Source organism: Tenrec ecaudatus, chromosome 16 (genome assembly GCF_050624435.1).
Source record: "Tenrec ecaudatus isolate mTenEca1 chromosome 16, mTenEca1.hap1, whole genome shotgun sequence".
NCBI classification, from domain to species: Eukaryota; Metazoa; Chordata; class Mammalia; order Afrosoricida; family Tenrecidae; genus Tenrec; species Tenrec ecaudatus.
The window spans coordinates 19,655,107-19,675,239 of record NC_134545.1 but is presented as its reverse complement, the minus strand read 5'-3'; the positions used below and the strand labels follow the sequence as shown (position 1 = coordinate 19,675,239).

Here is a 20,133-nt window from a genome sequence, read left to right as displayed (position 1 = left end):
TCAGTTTATGAGTCAGAATTAACTCGCAATGAATTGGGTTGTTGACTTCCCTGAGATTGCCTAAAAAGCACATATTTTTGTAATTAGCCCTCTAACTGAAACTTGCTTAGACTAAACCAATCAGAGCCCACCCACAAAGGAGAAGACAAGCAAAGCTTAGCGTTGAGGTGTCCCACCTCTCACTTTTCCCCTGGCCTGGTCTCTGATCATTGTAACAGAAATTCCTGGGTTTAGTTAATAAAAATGTGGTTCTAGCTGCGCTACTTGGTTTCACTTCCGGTGTTCAAATCGCACAATAGAGCCGTGATAAACCTGTACTTTTACTTAAACAGACTATGATTCTTTAAGAATATGCAGAGGAGAAAGTATGGAAAATGCAGATGAGGAAAAAGAAAGCAAAAGCCACATACAAACCCACAACCTACAGATGGACATGAAGAGTTCTGTGAATCTGAAATCTTTTTTTCTGAGTGTACATATTCAGACATTAATAAATCCTATTGTGGGATAAGCAATGGTCCATTGAGGGAATTACAATGGATGATAAATTGAGTCAGAATGTCTGTAAACTTTTAATATAATATTTTATAGATTATACCTCCATAACATTTAATATGTATCTTTATATGAAATACATTTAATATACTATCTGTAGAAATAAAAATTATACAAGTATTTCCAGAAATGTAAATTGATATAAAATATGCTGTTTTAATAATTTGATAATTAAATCATTTTCTATTTATATGACATAACATTAATAAGGTATTGTGATCTACTCTGTAAACTACCTAATTCACAATAAAAAGTTTAGAAAATACTATTGGAAACAATTTGACATTTGGAAACAGTTTTATTAAGATGTACCATATGATTAACCCATTTAAAAGTGTGAGATTATATGTTTGTTTTTGTCAATTCACAGAATTTCACAATCATCACCATAATCTATTTTAGAATATCTTCATCCACTTCAAAAAGAAAGAACGACAGAATTATACAATTAAGTTTAGGACATTTTCATCACCCCAAACTCGATTCTCTTTTTGGCTAAGTAATAGTATGGCTATATCATGTTTTGTCAACTGATGGACATTGGGTTGTTTCTCATTTGGGTCTTTACGAATAATACTGCTATCGACATTTGCATACAAATATGTTCATGTCTGTCTGATATCTACCGGGGAGCGGAATTGCTGAGTCACATGGTAAGTCTATGTGAAAACCTGAAGCACTGCCACACCAGCCGTGTGCTTCTTTGATCCTGATTGTCTCATTTGACATGAAGCACACGTTTCCCTAAATCATGAAATGGCTGCAGAGTTCCGAAGCTTAGCTAACAAATCCCCGTTACTGAGCCTTTAGGTGATAACATTAGTATAAACAACATTTAAAAAAACATCTCTGGAAATCAATCATTTCATGCACCCGTGGTTTATTTCTGTAGAGCCAAGTCACTGAATGTTTGGATCAAAAGACACAGGCCGTTTTAAGGCTCTGGGTGCATAATGAAAAATCGCCTTCCCAAAAGGTGGTGCTGGGTCGCATTCATACAAGCAATTACAAGATAAGGGAGTGTGTGGATTACCCACCACACACACCTTTTCGTTGCATTTAGTTCCCTGGAACATGAACGGGGCCTTCTTTGGGCATCTCCAGCCTCTTCAATACAGGGTTCATGGACCAATGAAAGAAAATGATTACTCAGACCCGAGGCTACACTGCCCAACACATCGTGAAGGCCACCTCCACGTGGCTCTATCTGTGACGAAGGGATTCAGTGTAGACAGAGGTGGAAGGCAGGATGTGCCCAAGTGATTGATGGAAACGAGGCCGCCACACACCTAAGTCAGTCGCAGGCAGATGCCAGTGGTCCCCTGACGTCTGACAGCAGCTCTTTCTTGTACTCCACTCTGCGAGCACCTGTTTTGATGTACAGCCCCGGCCGGATTCCCTTCACCGTATTCGCAAGGTCATCAAACTCTTTGTCCACTTGGTTATCCTGAGGAGAAAGTACAAAGCGGCATATGGAAACACGGCAATTGTTCGACAACTATATATGAGTACACACACATACACACACACACACACATACACACGTTTCGAAGACATGCCTCAAAGTAGCTTCTCCCCTGAGGATGACAACCCCACTGTCCCCATACAAATAAAACCCAGAGAAGGCAGGGGCTGTTCCTGTTGTAGACATACTTCATCTTGGCCTTGGCAGTGGTCACCTCGGCATTTGTGACACTTCCCTTCATCTAGATGAATTCCCAGTTTATGCCAGTCTGTATTTTATGCTTCAATGCCAATTTCAAATTCAAGGGTCTGGGGAGAAAAGAGTCAGCAATGATTTGGGTTTTCTTCTCCGAAGGCCCTTTCCACATAGTCTATCAAATTATCCAGTCTTCACAGTTAATACTCTGGGAGATGGGTAACCGTGAGTCCCATTCTACATAAAGATGAAGCTGAGCCCTGGGAAGAATTTTTTTTACCAGGGTTTCAAATTGGTTGGATCCCTTTCAGTCACAGCCAGCGTGAGAGAAAACAGAGCACATGCAAATTTTAAAATTCTGCGTAATCTAGTATGCTAACTAGAATGGGGGGTTGGGTGGTGGTGGGAAAAAATGACTGATCAAAGCCTTAGAATAGAACTCTCAGAAAAGCCCTTTCCGGAGCCTAATGAGTGACGTCTGATTATTTCCAGGACCAGGGAGAACAACACATTCAAAATGAAGTGGTCAGTCGTAATCTTTGAGCTGGACACCATTGTTTTCCACTCAGCCGGTCAAGAGATTTGGTTGCTATGAAACAGGTAAACTGCCCTTGTTTCCAAAGAGGGAGATTAAGTTTCCAGCAAGTTTTCAACTTGTAATGATTTTTCCTGCTTTAGTTTTCATTCTGGTTCAACACCATTTAAGAAACTTGGATCTGTTCCAATCTCAAGTTGTTGGCCATGCCTGAAGAGGCAGAACCAGCTCATGGCCTGGGCTTTTACCTGAACTATAGGATTCCTAAGGTGGTTCAGTGACAGAATTATTGCCTTCTGTGGTTTGATTCCTGCCCAATGTACCTGATGTACAGTCATCACTCATCAGTCAGTGGGAGCTTATGTTTTAGTAGGATGCCAGGTTTCGGTGGAGCCAGAAAGAAAGGCCTGGCAATCTGCTTCCAAAACTCAATGAAAACCCTATGGAGACACGATTCTACTCTGAAACCAATCAGGGGGATGGTGGAGGGGTGGACATCATTGTGGGACATGAGTCTCCATCGCTATATCAGCTCTGTGACAAAATAAGTGCTTTTAACTATTTCCCTCAAGACTGATGACTAGTAAGATCACTAAGTATTATTAGTGTTAAAGAAAACAGCTAAGGAATCAGAAAAGAATAAATGAAATCTGGTCTAGTGTTGGTCATTGATTCCAAGACCCTAAACCTGTTTGATTCAAAAGGACATGGTATTCCCACTATACTAGAAGCTTCTGATAATAGCCCCTCACTGAATTGAAGAGGAGACCTGGTGGGATGCTATCCACAAGGTCAGTAGTTTGAAACCACCAGCCACTCCTCAAGAGAAGAGGAGGCTTTCAAGTCCCATAAAGAATTACAGTCTTGGATAAATAAAATAAAATACAATAAAACTCATGATCTGCTCAGGAAACCTTCATTTAATTCACCCACACAAATTACAGTCTTAGAAACCCACTGGGTTAATTCTACCCTGTCTTATAGGGTGACTATAGGTTAGTATTGACTTCATGGCAGTGAATTTGGTTATTGAAGACTTTGGATATTGAAGAGAAAAAACGGTTAATGCATTTGGCTATTGACTAAAACATTGCATGTTCAAGTCCATAAAGAAGTGCCACGGAAGAAAAACCGGGCATTCTAGTTTCTAAACTGCAGCCACTGAAAACCTCCCTGAAGGACAGTCTATTTTGACAATGAATTCATGGGTCACCATGAGTCAGAATCCACTCCCTCGCAACTGGTTTGGTTTTGGGTTTCAGCATTGAATCGAGGTATACTTTGGCAGAGTAATTTCGTCTTTCATTCCACTTTGTTTGGAAGGATACAATTCAGGGCTTCAGAACATGTTCGCATAGAATGAACATGGTAGCGGCAAGCTAATGCCTGCCTTTGGAGTTGTAGAGATGAAACAGGTAGTCAGAAGGAAACAGGACCTTTGATCCCAGCTGTCCCAAGTCCTGAAGGATTGGACTTATAAAATCCCATCTCTAGGAAAATTTTGGACTCAAACCTACATTGAAATCAATCTGGGTTAGGATCACAAATTTATTTTGATTTGCAATTAGATTTGCATTTCAGATTTTTCACTTTCATATTTAATGTTTTACTCTCTGAGAAGAGTCCTTTTTTCATATTAAAAGAGCAAAACTGAATAAAAAGGGGACCTGATGGTGTCATGGATGATGAGATGGGCTACTAGCTGCCAGGTTAGCTGTTCGAAACCACGAGAGAAAGATCAAGCTTTCTATTCCCTTAAAGACGTACAGTCTGGGAAACTCACAGAGGCAGGGCTACGTGGTCCTATACGATTGCTATGAGTTGGAATCAACTCAATGGCAGTGAGTAGTTGAGTTTTTAAGCTCTCTCAAGGAGCCCTTGGGTTTTAGTGACCTGCTCACTGCAAAACTAGCAGTTCGAAACCACCAGCAGCTCCATGGGAGAAAGAGGAGGCTTTCTACTCCTGTCAAGAGTTATAGACTTGGAAACAGATGAACAATTCTACCCTGTCCTATAGAGTCACTATAAATCAGAATAGACTCAAGGACAATGGATTTTGTGACTCTCCCTCACAAGAAGTCCTGGTGGCACAGTGGATTAAGCATTGGGCTGCTAGCTGAAAGGTCAGTGGTTCAAGTTCATGACCAGGTCTGTTTTTGTAAAGGCAGACAGCCTTGGAAGCCCTAGGGAGCAGTGCTCCTCCATCCACGGCAGTGTGTCCTGCTAACCAAAGGGATCATTTCCTCTTCCCCCCTCAAAAGTTCACTATCACTAGCTTACAAGGAGCTTCCCTGCTTTTCTGAATGGAGGGCTCTCCACATATAGATTTGGCCAAACCCTGTACCTTTCCTTATTCTTCGATTTTGTTTTTCACAATGAAGATAATGGCGGGAGATAAAGATCGAAGATGAGATGTATACATCTCATCCCATGCTTCCATTGGAATGAAGGACACAATCTTAAGAAGAAGACCAGGCTAGTCGTCAAGCAAGCAGCCATCTAAGTGAGGCGTCAACCAAGACCACATGGAAGAAGCACACCAGTCTGTGTGATCCAAGGATTCTAAGTAATAAAATCCAAATCCGAAGGAGGGAACTGTATCAAAGCTTAAGTTATGTGCACCCTGTTTGCAGAAGGCAATGGATGACAGTGGAAATCCAAAATCCATTTGCAAGGTTCTCACGTGGATTAAACCTCCGGCGAATCCTCTCTGGCCATAGTGGGGGATGTGAATAGTCTTGCGATCAGACAGAGAGCACCATAAGGTCGATTATGGCACATGGAGTTAGGTCACAGTGTACTGCCTTATCATGCGATCTCCCTTTCAACCCAGCTTAAAGTTGTTCCAGTTCTTAACATTTACTGCTTTCTTTTATTGAGGATATTCCATGTTTTGTTTAGTCACTTTTTGTTTGTTTCCTATTTGTGCTTTGTATCATTTTCTGGTATATGAAATCCAGGATAGGCTGGTCTATAGAGACAGTAACTGGATTGATAATTGCTTAGGGGTATGGCAGGCAGGACGGGGTAAATAGGGAGCTAATAGCAATGAGTACAAGAAGAAAATGTTCTAGCACCGATGAAACATACACCTTTCCTCTAGTTCCTAAATGCTTTCTCCCCCTGTCCCCCACTATCATGATCCCACTTCTACCCTACAAATCTGGCTACACCAGAGGATGCACACTGGTACAGACAGGAACTGGAAACACAGGGAATCCAGGGCAGATGATCCATTCAGGACCAGTGGTGAGAGTGGCGATACTGGGTGGGTGGAGAGAGGGTAGGGTGGAAAAAGGGAATGGATTACAAGAATCAACCTATAACCTCCTCCCTGGGGGATGGACAACCGACAAGTGGGTGAAGGGAGACGTTGGACAGTGTAAGATATAAAAAATAATAATTTATAAATTATCAAGGGTTCATGAAGGAGAGGGGAGTGGGGAGGGATGGGAAAAATGAGGAGCTGATGCCAAGGGCTTAAGTGGAGAGCAAATGGATTGAGAATGATGAGGCCAGTGAATGTACAAACGTGTTTTACACAATTGATGTATGTATGGATTGTGATAGGAATTGTAAGAACCCCCAATAAAATGATTAAAAATTTAAAAAATGTTAAAAAGAAGAAAATGTTCTGACATGGATTTTGTTGATGATCATAAACTCTCTTAATATGAATGAATGATTTAATAATATGATATATGATGTATATTCCAATAAAACTATATATATATATATATATATGATCTGCCTTACTGGTCAGAGAGAGACTGGTGGAACCCTTGAGGTTACAGCCCTTAGTCACCTGGAAGGCTTGGAACGACCTTCACCTGCGCAGCTAAATCTTCAGCCAACTAACACCCGCGTCTCTAAAGGGCACAATCAAGCTCCAGCTGTTCTCACTTCTTATAGTCATCAACCGTCTGGGACCAGAGAGGAGCGTCTATCCAGGTGCAGAAGGCAGACAGGGTGCGGGAAGAAGTAAGAATGGAGACAGGGAGGTGGAAAGAAGTAATGCCCCAGTGTGGGGGTGGCAACCAGGGCCAGGAGACGAGGTGCCTCAGAATGGTTGAGGGGGAAACAGATTTGCTCTGCAAACCCACACGCACTCATTCCACTACACGCTTTTAGAAAAGGCAAGCTCTTACGGACAAGTCGAGAAGTTGCAGCGCAGACGCCGGGTTATCCCGGACAGACTTGAGGATGCCACAGCAGCCGTGCCTTCCAATGGGATTCCTGGCCACCTAGGAAGCACACGCATGTGAGAGCAGAGGGAGCCAGGTTGGACGGTCAGCAAGGGGAGTGCAGGGCCCTCCTGGGAGCCTGCCCTGGGAGCAGGGTGTGAAGCGAGGGTGGGACAGTGGGTTGCCGGCTGGGGAAGGGGCTGTGAGGGGAGACCTGCCATGTCCTCACCTCCTCCACAGCTTCCTCTCCTCTCTCTCAGGGCCCCCTCCCCACCGCAGCCCACCGCAGTCCCTGAAGACAAGAGCCTTCTGACCTGAGGCTGCTGCCTCGGGCACATCTGAGCAGAGACTAACAGTTCATCTGGGGGCACCCTGGGTCCCCACCAGGAAGAAAATCAGGGGTACTAGTCACCTGAGTGAAGCAGTAGACAGGGGGCCAGGCAGAGAGAGGAAGGGAGGGGAGGGTCAGAGAGGAGGAGTCTGAACTGAAGAAGCTTTTAGATTAGGTTAGAGAGAGAGGAGTGACCGCATAAGGAAGCCAGCAGGTCCCTCACTGACACCCCCCCGCACCCACCCCCCATACACTCTATTCTTGTCACACCTGCCCTGACCCTCCCGTCTGCGCTGTGCAGCCTGCATAGAAGGCAGGGAGACGTAGCTGGGCTGGACAGGGCACCCTCCATCACTCACCAGGAGAAGCCTCAGGGTCTGGTTGACTCGGAGGCCCAGGCCCAGGTTCAAGGCTCCCACAGCCGAGATGCGGTTGTTGCTGCGACAGAAATATGGCTTCATGCATCTTGGCCTCCCTCGCTGATGAAGCCGGAGTGGTTGGCCCACCCACTTCACCCAGGGATCTGACCCCAGCTCACTGTGGTCCAGTGGACTTCAGCAAACACACCTGCCAAGTCGTCTGTACCCCGACGGGACATTAGCTGTTCCCCACTTGACCCTTCAGGTTCAGTAGTGCCCCCATGGGGGTCAGGCAGTCCCAGCCAGAACTCACACTTACATCAATAGTGGCCCTTGTTCTGAAGCCTCACCACTCCTGTCCTCCTAGCCCATTCACTGGACCCAAAGACCTCAGCTCTGGTCCAGCTCCCAGCCAGTCCCACTCCTGTCTGACCCCTCATCTGACTGCACTAACTGAGCTGACCCCTGTCAGCACCCCCTTGGGTCTGCCACCCACAGGGAAGGTGGGCATGATGTTCTGGGTTAGAAGGGGCTCAGTCACGGCTACCCATGGCCTGCCTGGCCTTATCCCATTTCCTTCCCTCTAGGCTAGAAGCCCAGCAGCAAATCCAGCAGCCACTCATGGAGAAAGATGCCGCAGTCTGCTTCTGTAAGGAAGGATGCTTCGACTCTGTCGTATAGGATGGCTATGAATTGGAATTGACTTAATGGCAGTGGATACAGTTTACACTAGGAGCCCTGGTAGCACAATGAGCTCAGCAGTGAACTGCTAACCCAAGGGTTGGTAGTTCAAATCCCCAAACTGCTCCAAGGGAGAAAGATGAGGCTGTCTGCATCCATAGAGATGGACAGCCTTGGAAATGTTAGGGAATGGTTCTACAGTGTCCTATAGGATCACTGTGAGTCAGAATCGACTCAATGGCTGTGGATTTGTTTTGTTGTTTTAGTTTGGCCTTTCAACCCAGCTCAAAGTTCAGTCTTCCACAGTCCGTGATCTAGTCAATATTCTTCACCAACACATAATTCAAACGCTTCTCTAGTCTTCCTTATGCATTGTCCACCTTTCACGTGCACCTGGCATGGGCCAGGCAGGCCTGTGACATCAAAGTTACATCTTTGCTTTATAACATTACACTTTAAAGAGGTGTCCAGGGCACCTTCTACTTGGCAGTCCCAGGAGCCTTCGGAATTAGGAAAAGAAGAGAATTGACACAAAACAACCCACACGTGGAGCATAGGTCAACCAATGAAGGACCAGGACAACCTATAAGACTCGACATGACTCAGATCCTGATTTGGACTTTAACCCACCAGTACAATCAGACAATCAACCCTGTTCATTAAGGCCACAGGCTTGTGGTGTTTCTGTTACAGCCTCACAAGGTCCATCTTTCATAAACTCCTTGGTTCAGAAATCCAAGTGCTGACCAGATGGCTGAGGCCCAGGATGTCTGTGGACCTGGAGGCTGTGACCCTGTGGGGCCCTGTGCCCCTCACCTCATATTGAGTTCCTCCAGCACGTTGTTGACTCTGAGAGCCTCACCCACTGCTGAGGCTCCAGAGTCCCCAAAACCATTGTACGAGACATCCAGAACTTTCAGGAAGATATTTGCCTAGAACACAAAAGAGCCAGGTTACCAGTGCTCCAATGGAGAGTAGAGAGTTCCAGGGGGTCATCATCCTGGAATTTCAGAAGCCCAAGAGGCAAAGGGCAGAGGTTATCAGAAAAGTGCTATGTGGTTTGACCCCAACAGCCTCAACAGAAAGATGAGACAATCAACTTCCATAAATATTTCCCTGACTAGCTGTGGTAGTTACATAATCTGTTGTCAATTTGAGACTTAAGAGTAAAGGGGTGGAGTTCAACCTGTCAATCAGGTCATAGCTTGATGGCTTCTTTGAGAGGCGCTAAGGAGATAAAAAGCTTGCTGGATGTGGGACACATGCTCACTCCAGTGGACAAGACACATGGAACAAATGTAGAGCCCGGGAGCTGAAGGAGCCACATGGAGATGCTTCCACTGTCACTGGAGCCACAAGGCTTCCCACCCACGGGCCTGTGATCTTCCTGCATTTGGTGTCATTGCATGTTTTTCGTGAGTCTGAAGAGGAATTTATAGATTGGTATCAGACATATGGGCTAACATCAAACTTATGAACTTATCTGGACTGGGCTGGGATGTTTTCTCAATATTCAATTGCTCTTGTATACACAACTCTTTCTTATACACATATGAGTGTCCCTGTGAATTTGTTTCTCTAGTGAACCCAGACTGACACACTAGCTATGGTTATGCTGATGACTGGCAGAACCAACAAGAGGTCAGAGTGTGTGTACTGAACAGCGCAGGGTTCAGGAGAGGTCTTCCAGAGCCAGGAATTGGCCAGGATGCAGCAATAATCAGGTACCAACCCCAGTGGGGAACCACTCAAAGACAGAGACCAAATCTTCCCAGTGGATTGTGGTGAGAGAGAGAGGCAGGGGTGGTTGGCACCCAACTCCAGGCCATTCTCTGCAAGAGGAGGACCCCAAAAGGGAACTGGCATCTGACTATTTTCAGGCACCTGGTGCCACCCAAAGAGGAGCTTCAACCGCTCATTCTGGAGACCTAAAACCTTCAACATCCAGTGGGGCCAATGAGATGTTTAAGAGTATGTTCTAGGACCCAAGGGTTTAGGATAACTCCTTGATTTGTGGTTATAATCCTGTTTGGAAACAAGGGCTTCCCTTTTGTTTTGTTAATGTAGCCAGAGTGGGGTGGATCCTGGCCCTAATCGCTTCTGAGTTATTAACAAAAGAGGAGAATAGACTGGAGTGGGGTGAGGAGAGACGATGGGAAGACACACACACACACACACAGTAGATACATCTACAAACTCAAGACTGTGGGCCACTGGAAGCTGAGATAGGGAGCTCAGGTAGCACAATGTGTTCAACATGGGACTGCTTTCCAAAAGATCAAGTGTTCAAATCTACTGAAGAAGAATACGTAAACAATCGACTCCCTTAAAGATTGACAGCCTTGGAGGGAGGGGAAAAATGAGGAGCCGATATTAGGGGCTCAAGTAGAAAGCAAAAGTTTTGACATTGATGATGGCAACAGATGTACAAATGTGCTCGATGCAACGGATGGGTGGATGGATTGTGATAAGAATTGTACGAGCCCCCAATAAACTGATTTTTAAAAAAAGATTGACATCCTTGAAAACTTGAGAGAGCCTAGCTACTCTGTCCTATTGGGTCTCCATGAGTTGGAATTGATTCTATGCCAATAGACTTTAGTTTGGAGTCGATAGAAAATTGAAATACCAAGGAGAGTCTCCCTTGAGAGCCACACCCTGAATTCTGACAGCTCATCTCTTCATCTATGGCTCTTTTCAATAGCCGGTGGCATTTTCTCAATAGCCGGTGGCATTTTCTCTGTGGCGATAAAGCAGGGCTATCTCCAGGAAGCATCAGAACATGTCTCTAGAGGTCATAAATGTCTCTGGCCAACTGAGTGTCTGTCATGTCCCAGGAAGAATGTGACATTCAGAGCTGTGACAGGAGAGGAAATCACTGTGTAGAGTTGAGAAAACGAGGTCATCTACAGAAACATATTTTAAAATCCGCCTAAAAGACCCAAGTATCAGTTATGAAGAGCTACAAAGACAGCGTGTGGGCACCAGGGAGATCCTGTCCCACAGGGTACAGATTGAGGGGCCGATTGAGTGGAGCACTTTGTACCTCCAGTCCCTTGGCAAAGGCCACTGCTCCTGGGCCTCGAAGACAATTCCAGCTCATGTTCAGCTCACAGAGTCCTGTGTTTTCCGCCAGGGCTGGTCCAAGAGTCTTCCCTTTGGAAATACCAAAAGAGAGCTCGTTCACGCTGTTCGTTCAGTCACCAGAGAAGTCCTAGGAATATAGGCAGAAACCTAGACACCAGTGTGGTAGTTAGCAATTACGGCAGCTAGACACTGCTGGCTAGGGGTGGAGTCAAGCCTGTCAATCAAGTGGCAGCCTGATGACACCTTCTCCAAGTCATAGCCTTTTGTATAAGAGGTGAGGGGCTCTGAATTGCTCTCTCTCTCTCTGCTGCTTTGCCTTCTTGCCTGCTGGAACTCTGCCTGTCTTGAGGGCTGCTCCCAGGTGAGCTGCCTAACGCTGAGAGCCGCCAGCTCCCTGCCGTGTTTCCACCAACTCTGAGATCCTGCGACTTTGTATTCACCGCCCTGGTTTATCATTCTGGGTCACTGTCGTGTGGCTCTGCGAGTCCGAAGAGGGACATACATACGGACTAACATTCAACTTACAGACTTGAGTTGGACTGGGCTGCAGTGCCTTCTTGATATATAATTACCTATGGATATAAAGCCCTTTTTTGTACATAGATGAGCGTCACTGGGTTTGCATCTCCAGTCAACCCATCCTAACACTCCAATGTTCCCTGCACTACTACACACAGTGGGTAAGAGGTGGAAATGACTGAAATGTTCATTTAGCCGTGATGGAGAAAGGGAAGAAGTTGGGTGGTCTGTCTGACCTGCTCCCACTTCCTTCAAGCACTGGGCTGTTACAGGGCTCTCCTCCATTAGGAACTTCTTCACCTGGTCGCGTCTTCACTTAGCTACTAGCTTCTCCTCCTAGCCCAGTCGTCCTCAACCTCCCTAATGCCACGACCCCTTAATACAGTTCCTCATTTGTGGTGACCCCCCCCCAACCATAAAATTATTTTCACTGCTACTTCATCACTGTGATTTTGCTACTGTTAGGAATCAGGCGACCCTGTGAAGGTAGTGACCCACAGGTTGAGAACCGCTGTTCTAGTCTGTTTTCATGAGTGACAGGAAACCTGGCAGAAGCTGGCAGAACCTGACATTGAGATGAGCCCCTTGAGGCCTCCTGCCTACTTGAGAGTCCATCCTGCTTGTCCTATCTCCCAGAAGCCTCGATGGTCTGATCCCCTCTGCAGGCTTCCAGCACCTGGAGCAGGTCTAGTCAGGGGAAACCAAACACAGATCCCAACACCGGGGGGTCAAGTTACTCAGGACAATCCCATAGGCCAGAGTAGAACTGCTTCTTAAGATTTCTGAGAGTCAGTCTTACAGAAGCACACGGCTTCCTCTGCCTCCAATGGAGAGACTGCTGGTTTCAAACCACCAACCTTGAGATGAGCTAATGGCGCCCCCAGGGCTCCTTCTAGTAAGGCTGGTTTGAATGAGCAGAGAGGAAGGTGCCCTGAAGAAGCCTGCTGGGTCAGCACGTGCTGGGCTGGCTGACGTGCTCAGCACCTCGGAGAGCTCCCTGGTGGCAGGCTGGCTGTGCTGCCCTGAGAATGGGACTCAGAGCCCAGCACTGACCTGGCTCCCCCAAGTGCTCAGGCTCTGGCATTTTCCTCCTTTCTGAGACCTCTCTGGGGCAGGGTGTCTTCCCACAACTTCTGAAACAGTGGCAGGTCAGAAGATGCTCCCATTTCCACACCTCAAATAGCCTCCCCCCTTTGGTTTCAGAAACTCCTGCAAGCATCCTCACTGTCCGGTGAGGAAAATGGGCCCAAGCTCCTTCACGCCTCAGCGTGGGCTGGCTCCACTCACAGATGCCCACGGAGAGAGACAGCGTGGCCAGTCTGAGGACAGCCCTGGAGGAAGCCCTGCCCAGCCAAAGACACTCCCCTCTCCAACACAGTGGCCAGCCTCTTCCATCCCACTGCCTCCTGGGCTCCTGCTTCTGACTGGGAAGGTTCAGAAGGGACAGAGAATGGGAGACTGTTTGCTGACTAGCCTTTTTTGTCATTGCACAGTCTTCCCCAAAATCAGATGACCCAGACAACCCCACTCTTGAAGCACCTGGAGACAGAACAGCAGCTCCCAGCTGCAGGGTGGACCAGTGTGCTGGGCTGTCTGCTGAGAGGCAGCACTGCCGTGGGAGCTTCCGACTGAAGGGCTTGTCTGGTTGCTCAGTTCATTCGCTCTGCTGTTCACGTTTTAAAAAATCTTTTTCTATCCAGCCTGTTAGGTGCTACGGTCATCCCTGGGTCTCCCCTCAAGAGCCTGGTTTCCGACCCAGGTTCCCAGGGGATTCTGATAGTTGCTTGGGACATTTGGGGGCAGTTAGTCTGCGTTTTCATATAGTCCGTGCAAAGGTTCTGGGGCATGAGCGAGGGAGCGAAGGACTGAGGATTATCTTGTTTATGTGGGTTCCTCGAGAGCAGGGACTTTGTTCTGTGTCTTGCAGGGTCCCTGGTGGTGGACTCCGTCCCCAGCACCCCCTGGCCATGGCGCTCAGAGGTCGCCAGGCACACCTGATTCATTGCACGTGTCAGCGCTCGTGTCTTTACGCCCTGAGGTCCTGTGACGACCTGTGTTGAGAGAGTCAACTGGTGCCATTTTCCCCACAGCGTTTGCGCACTTGGTGATGTGGCACCGTCTCTTGGTCATTCTTGGAACATTTCAAACACGTTTCACAATGCCATCGCATACTTTATGAATGACCCAGATCAAACCAGATCCACTGATTTTGAGTCCAGTCCGACTCAGCGGCCGCCATGTGTTTCTGAGACTATACATCTCTACAGAAGCAAGTACCCTAGGAGAAGCTGGGCGGGGGAGTGTCCCATAACTGACCTGGCAGTGAGAAGTCCAGTGCGCACCCACCAGGCCTCCCTGAGCAGACTACAAAGCCAAGAAAAGGAAAGAAGGAAGGAAAAACAGACTCACTGCCAGAGTCGATTCAGACCCAGCAACCTTGTAGGACAGAGTAGCACTGCGCCTGTGGGTTGCCAACATTGAAACTCTTAATGGGAGTAGAAAACCCCATCTTTCTCCTGAGGAGCAGCTGGTGGTTTCGAGCCGCTGACCTTGCAGATCACAGCCCGTCTGGTAACCACTGTGCCATCGGGGCTCAATGTTGTATAAATATATCCTTTATAGCCACCAGAAACTAAAAAAAAAAAAAAATGCATGACTGGCTTTATTGTGCTACTTGCTTTATCATGAGTGACAGGGGGCCTAGAAGTGAGTCGACAGTATCTTTGAGTTCTGCCTGTAGTCCTTGGAACCCTGGTGGCGTTCGGGGCTGCTAACCACAAGGTCAGCAGTTCAAAACCCCCAACCCCTCCCAGGGAGAACGACGAGACTTTCTACTCCTGAAAAGCGTTACAGTCGTGGAAACCCACAGGGGCTGTTCTGCCCTGTCCCAGAGGGTCGCTGTGAGTCGGCGTCGACTCGAGGGCAGGGAGTATTCCGTACAAGGAAATGAGGCGTTTCTGCGTGGGAGGAAATAGGGAGCTGAAAACAGACTGAGTGTAGATGCCTTCTGCGGTGGGGGTGTGTGGGGTGGGGGAGCTCACTGTGGTCTTGTTTGCCCGGCCCGGCCCCTTGCTGGAGGAAGCCCAGGGGCTGGGGGTGGGGGTGGGATGGGGGGGGCGGTTGGTGGTACCTGCTTCATCACTCAGCGTGTTGTAGCTCAGGTCCAGGGACTGCAAGCTGGGTTGGAGCAGCAGGAGCTCAGCCAGATGCAGGGCCGCCTGCTCCTCCAGTCTGTTCCCCGCCAGCACCACCTTCCGCATGGCTGGGCATGCCGCCAGGACAGAGCACAGTACCCGGACCCCTTCTGCTCCCAGCTGGTTCTCCGACAGATCCACATCTGTGAGGCGGGACCATGCTTCAGTCAAACAACCCCAACCCCAAACGCACAGTCATTGAGCCCATGCCGACTCAGCGCGACCCTCCAGGCCAGGGTAGAACAACCCCTGCAGGCTTCCAAGAGTGTGCCTCTTCATGGGAGTAGAAAGCCTCATCTTTCTTTTGCAGAGGAGCTGGGGTTTTCAAACTGCTGACCTTGAGGTTGGCAGCCCAATGTGTAAGCACTACACTAAAAGGGCTCCCCCTGCCTCTGTCAGGAAGGAGAGGATGAGGAAGCCCCAGCCTTCCACCTCCCTCCAGCTCAGGCTTCCTTGGTGACATGAGGACTCTGGTCATTGGCTTGGCCCCTTTCCTCCCCACCCAGTCTAAGACCTCCTCTGGCTCTGCCCCACGGGCTGCATCCCAAACAAGTTCTCCAGCTGCCCCACCCCAATATGCCCATGCCCCGCTCTGAGAAGACAAACCACCAACCTAGGGCTGCTTTGGACAACCCTCTGTGAGGGGAGGGAGTGTGCCCCTTGAAGATGGGTGCCTGGTTCTGATGTAACCCACCCCAAAAAGCTCCCGGTGCCCAGCTCTTAAGACGGGTGCCAACATCCAGGTGGCTTGTCCCGGCACACACACTTCCTCTGGTGGACTTCAGTCCTCAGCAGGCCCCCAAGGATGAAGGGGTGCTGTTGGTGCTGAAGCTCCATGAAATGAGGATGGACCCCAGGCCACCCTCTTGCTACTCAGGGACAAAGCCTTCCTGTGGCTGTAGCCCTCCTCTGCTCCCCCAGTCTTGGGACAGGGCGCCAGGGAGGGTCATGCTGGAGGGAGGAGTGTGGGGTGGCCGCAGGGATAGGGTAGGGGTCAGGAGAGGAGCAGAGTCCAGCAATGGATGTCCCCCCCCCCCCGAGGATCTAAGGCTATCATTCCTCCCCCAGGCACACTCTGTCATGAGACACCTGCCCCCTCTCCCTTTAACACTCAGAAACCTTGGGTAGGAAGACCCCAGTCTAGTCAGGAGACAGAGGGCTCAGGTCTGTCCACCTGTCCCAGGCTCAACACCCACCACAGATGCAGCTGCCTTTGCGCAGGGCCCCTTCCAGGACTGCGACTCCTGCTGCACACAGATCATTGTCCCGAAGGTCCAGTTTCTTGATGTGGGGACTGGAAGCCAAGATGGATGCGAGAGCCTGAGCCCCCTGCATCGGAAGAGACACAGTTGGGCGTGGCCATGTCTCTTGTTCTTGAAGTTCAACCTGGTCTGCTCCTACCAACCTGGAAGTCCACCTCACCCTCCTCCCTCACTCCCCAGTGCAGTGAGGGGTCCTGGTGCCTACCTCTACTGTGACACCCCTCCTATATGTCTCCAGATATGGGGAGTGGATAGCTCAAGCCAGCACAGAGGAACCACAGGGACGGAGATGGACAGAGTAAAGCCCTTTGTTTTCCCCCAGCCAACCCTAACCAACCACCCCAGGAGTAAAGCCCTTATATAGGGAATAACCCCCCCCCAGAGTTGCTACCCCTTGGGTTCTAGCTCCTGGGGTCCCTCCAAGGGTACCTGGGGCCCCAGGCCACGGTGCCGAAGGGTCAGCTCTGGGCCACTCCCTTGGTGCCGAAAGCAGGAGGTAGGAATGATGTGGGGGGCCTTTCGAGATCCTGGGTGCAAAGGGTCCCTGACAAGGTGTCCACACCCATGGGAGCCTGTGAGGAGACAGGAGGGAGAGGATACGTATGGGCTCCTCCGAAGGCCACAGCCACTTGCTCCTCATCCGCCTTTCCTCACCAGCCCTTCTGGGTCCCCTCCGTTAGATGTGGTTTCTCCTGTGCCTGTAGGAACACCCATCAACCCAGCGCAGCCAAGTGATCTCACTTCCTGGAGCTCTTACAGGACAGAGTCGACGTGCCCCATAGGCTGTCCAAGGCCATACACTCTTTTTAAAAATTTTTCTTCTTCTTTTTTTACATTTTATTAGGGGCTCATACAGCTCTTATCACAATCCACACACATACATACATCAATTGTATAAAGCACATCCGTACATTCTTTGCCCTAATCACTCTCAAAGCATTTGCTCTCCACTTAAGTCCTCTGCATCAAGTCCTCTTTTTTTCCCCTCCCTCCTCGCTGCCCCCTCCCTCATGAGCCCTTGATAATTCACAGATTGTTATTTTGTCATATCTTGCCCTATCCGGAGTCTCCCTTCCCCCCCTTCTTTGCCGTCCATCTCCCAGGGAGGAGGTCACATGTGGATCCTTTTAATCAGTTCCCCCTTTCCAACCCCTCGCCCCTCACACCCCTGGTCCTGAAGGTGTCATCCACCCTGGATTCCCTGTGCCTCCAGCTCCCATATGCACCAGACCATACACTCTTATGGATTCAAACTGCCTCCTCTTTCCTCTGCGGAGGGCCGGTGGGTTCCTACCACTGGCCTTTCCGTGAATGGCCGAGCACCTGACTGCAGCACCACCAGGCCTCCTTCTCAGTAGGGACACCAAACCACCCACCCCTCTGCTGCTGAGTCCATTCCATTTCCTAGTGCCTCTGTCGGGCAGAGTCAAAGTGCCCCAGAGGATGGCTGAGGCTCCACGTCTTTACTCAAACACACTGCCCCAGCTTTCTACCAAGACCCAGCTGGTGGATTCGATCACCACCATTGTTTTGGTTATCAGCCACTGTGCCACCAGGGCCCCTGCCAGTAGGGAAAGTATTTCCATATTGTCCCAAGGGCATCAAGGCTCTGAGAAAGCAGACTCTGTCCACAGGCCACAAACAGTCAGTAGGTGACAGTGGCCCCGATGAGGTGTGAACTTTTGCAGCGTTGGGGAGCCAATGAGAAGCCCTAGACATTCCTTGTTGGAACACTCGACTGCTCACCAAGAGAAGTCTGCGGTTCGAACCCACTGGCTGCTTTCAGAGAGAAAGATGTGTCCGTATGTTTCTGTAAGATTTAGTCTTTTCCCCTGAGACCAGAGGAGCTAGATGGTGCCCAACCACCACTTCCAACTGCTCTGAAAAGGATCCCAGCAGAACAGCGGTTCTCAGCCTGTGGGTCCCAAGCCCTTTGGAGGTCGAACGACATTTTCACAGGGGTCACCCGATTCATGACAGTAGCAAAATGACAGTGAAGAACTACTAATGAAAATAATTTTATGGTTGGGGGTGGGTCATCACAACATGAAGAACTGCATGAAAGGGTCGCTGCATTAGGAAGGTTGACAACCTTGGATAGGGTGGGAGAAAAATGTGGACCAGAACTCAAAATCATCAAAGAAACCAGGCCTCCAGGTTCGACAGAGGCAGGTGGAACCCCCAAGACGAATCAGCCATTTAAGATGCAAAAAAAAAAAAAAGGCAACATCTATTCAAGGACAAAGTTTAGAAGGTAGGGAAAGGAGAAATGGGAACAGAGAACATAGGCCGGCAGTGGGACAGGTGATGAGTGGAGGCAAAAGGTGGGTGCATTGGGTTGCTGACTGTACCACTGGTGATCGGATCTGTAAATCGTCACTCAATTCGCCATAAAAAGTTTTTTAAAACAAAGAAAGAAAAAAGATGTACAGTCTTGAGAACCCGATGGGGGCAGTTCTGCAGGGTCACTCTGAGTCAGAATCCACTCTCTGGTTCTAACAACAGCAGCAGCAGCAGCAGCCCTCCCGGTGCAGGCCCTCTGACCAGAGGCCGGGACGTGAACCGCCTTGCTATCAGGCAGAACACACGTGGATGGGAAGTGGGTGAGGGCAGATGCGGTGGGGCTAAATGTAACACCTTATCATTTGATCTCCCTGTGACCCCTTTGGGCATTTGTTCCCGTTTTTTAATATGTTCTGCTTTGTTTTCTTTTTTTTTCTCCTTTGTTTTCAACTGAGTTTTCCCCTCTGTTTTATTTTATGGTCGTTGCTGGTGAATTGTTTGTTTTTTAAAAATGTTTTTCTGTCTATAAAACCCAGGATAGGTACATCAAAAGAGATAGTAACTGGATTAATGGTTTCTTGTGGGTTGGACCTGGGAGGTTGAGGGGGAAAGGGCAGTGGGGCTAATAAGGAGTACAAGACAAAAAAAATTATCAAATTGATGGTGGTTATGATGGTTGAATTATTCAATTATACATGTGAATTGTATGTCAATAAAACTGTTAATAAAAGAAACAACAGTCTCTATGTAGGAAATCTAGTGTGCATCAGACTGCTCACTGAACAGCCAGCAGTTCAAACCCACCCACAGCTGCAGAGTCTTAGGACGGATGGACAAAAACCCCAGGGAGCAGTTCTACTCTGTCCTACGGGGTTTGCCCCAGTGGGGATGAACTCGATGGTGGTAGATTGGTAGTGCCACACTCATTAATTTAGCTCTCCCTAAGAGGCCCTGGTGGCGTAGCAGTTTCAAGCTGGTCTACTAACCGCAAGGTCAGCAGTTCGAAACCCACCAGCTGCTCGGCGGGAGAGAGATGAGACTTTCTACTTCCAGAAAGAGCTAGTCTCCACAGGGCAACTCTACCCTGCCCTATTGGGCCACTGTGAGTCAGAATCCACTCGCTGGCAGTGAGAAAAGTGGGCCAATCCAGCTCTCAACTCATTTCAAGCTGGGGTACCCCGTCTGCCCTGATCCTAAGAGTTTTTGCACTTTATTCTCATTCTGATATCAAACTCCCCTGCTGGGCTCCTGGGGTCCTCGGAGCGTTGGAGAGGGCACCCTGCTGAGGGGGTCAGCACAACCTGTGCCCCTCACCTCCCTGGCAGCAGCCCCACCCTGCCCAGTGGCACCTTCTGTCTCCAGGTCAGAGTCCAAATCCGTGTCTTCATCCCTGACTCCTGTAGGACGTCTAGGGGTCTCCTCCACTTCCTCCGGACTTCTGTTCTCCGCAGACATGGCGCAGAGAACCCCAGTCTCCAAGCTC

The 20,133-nt window shown here is 48.8% G+C and overlaps 1 protein-coding gene across 1 annotated transcript; it reads right to left on the bottom strand.

Moving 5' to 3' along the window:
- Nucleotides 1–1,849: 1,849 nt before the first annotated feature.
- Nucleotides 1,850–20,105, bottom strand: LRRC74B (leucine rich repeat containing 74B). Its single transcript, XM_075534666.1, has 9 exons — nt 20,000–20,105; nt 16,797–16,939; nt 16,302–16,434; nt 15,042–15,248; nt 11,352–11,461; nt 9,122–9,237; nt 7,625–7,703; nt 6,899–6,994; nt 1,850–2,002 (listed from the first exon to the last, which is right to left on the bottom strand). Exons 1-9 carry the CDS (start codon nt 20,103–20,105, stop codon nt 1,850–1,852), a joined length of 1,143 nt encoding a protein of 380 aa, XP_075390781.1.
- Nucleotides 20,106–20,133: the final 28 nt, after the last annotated feature.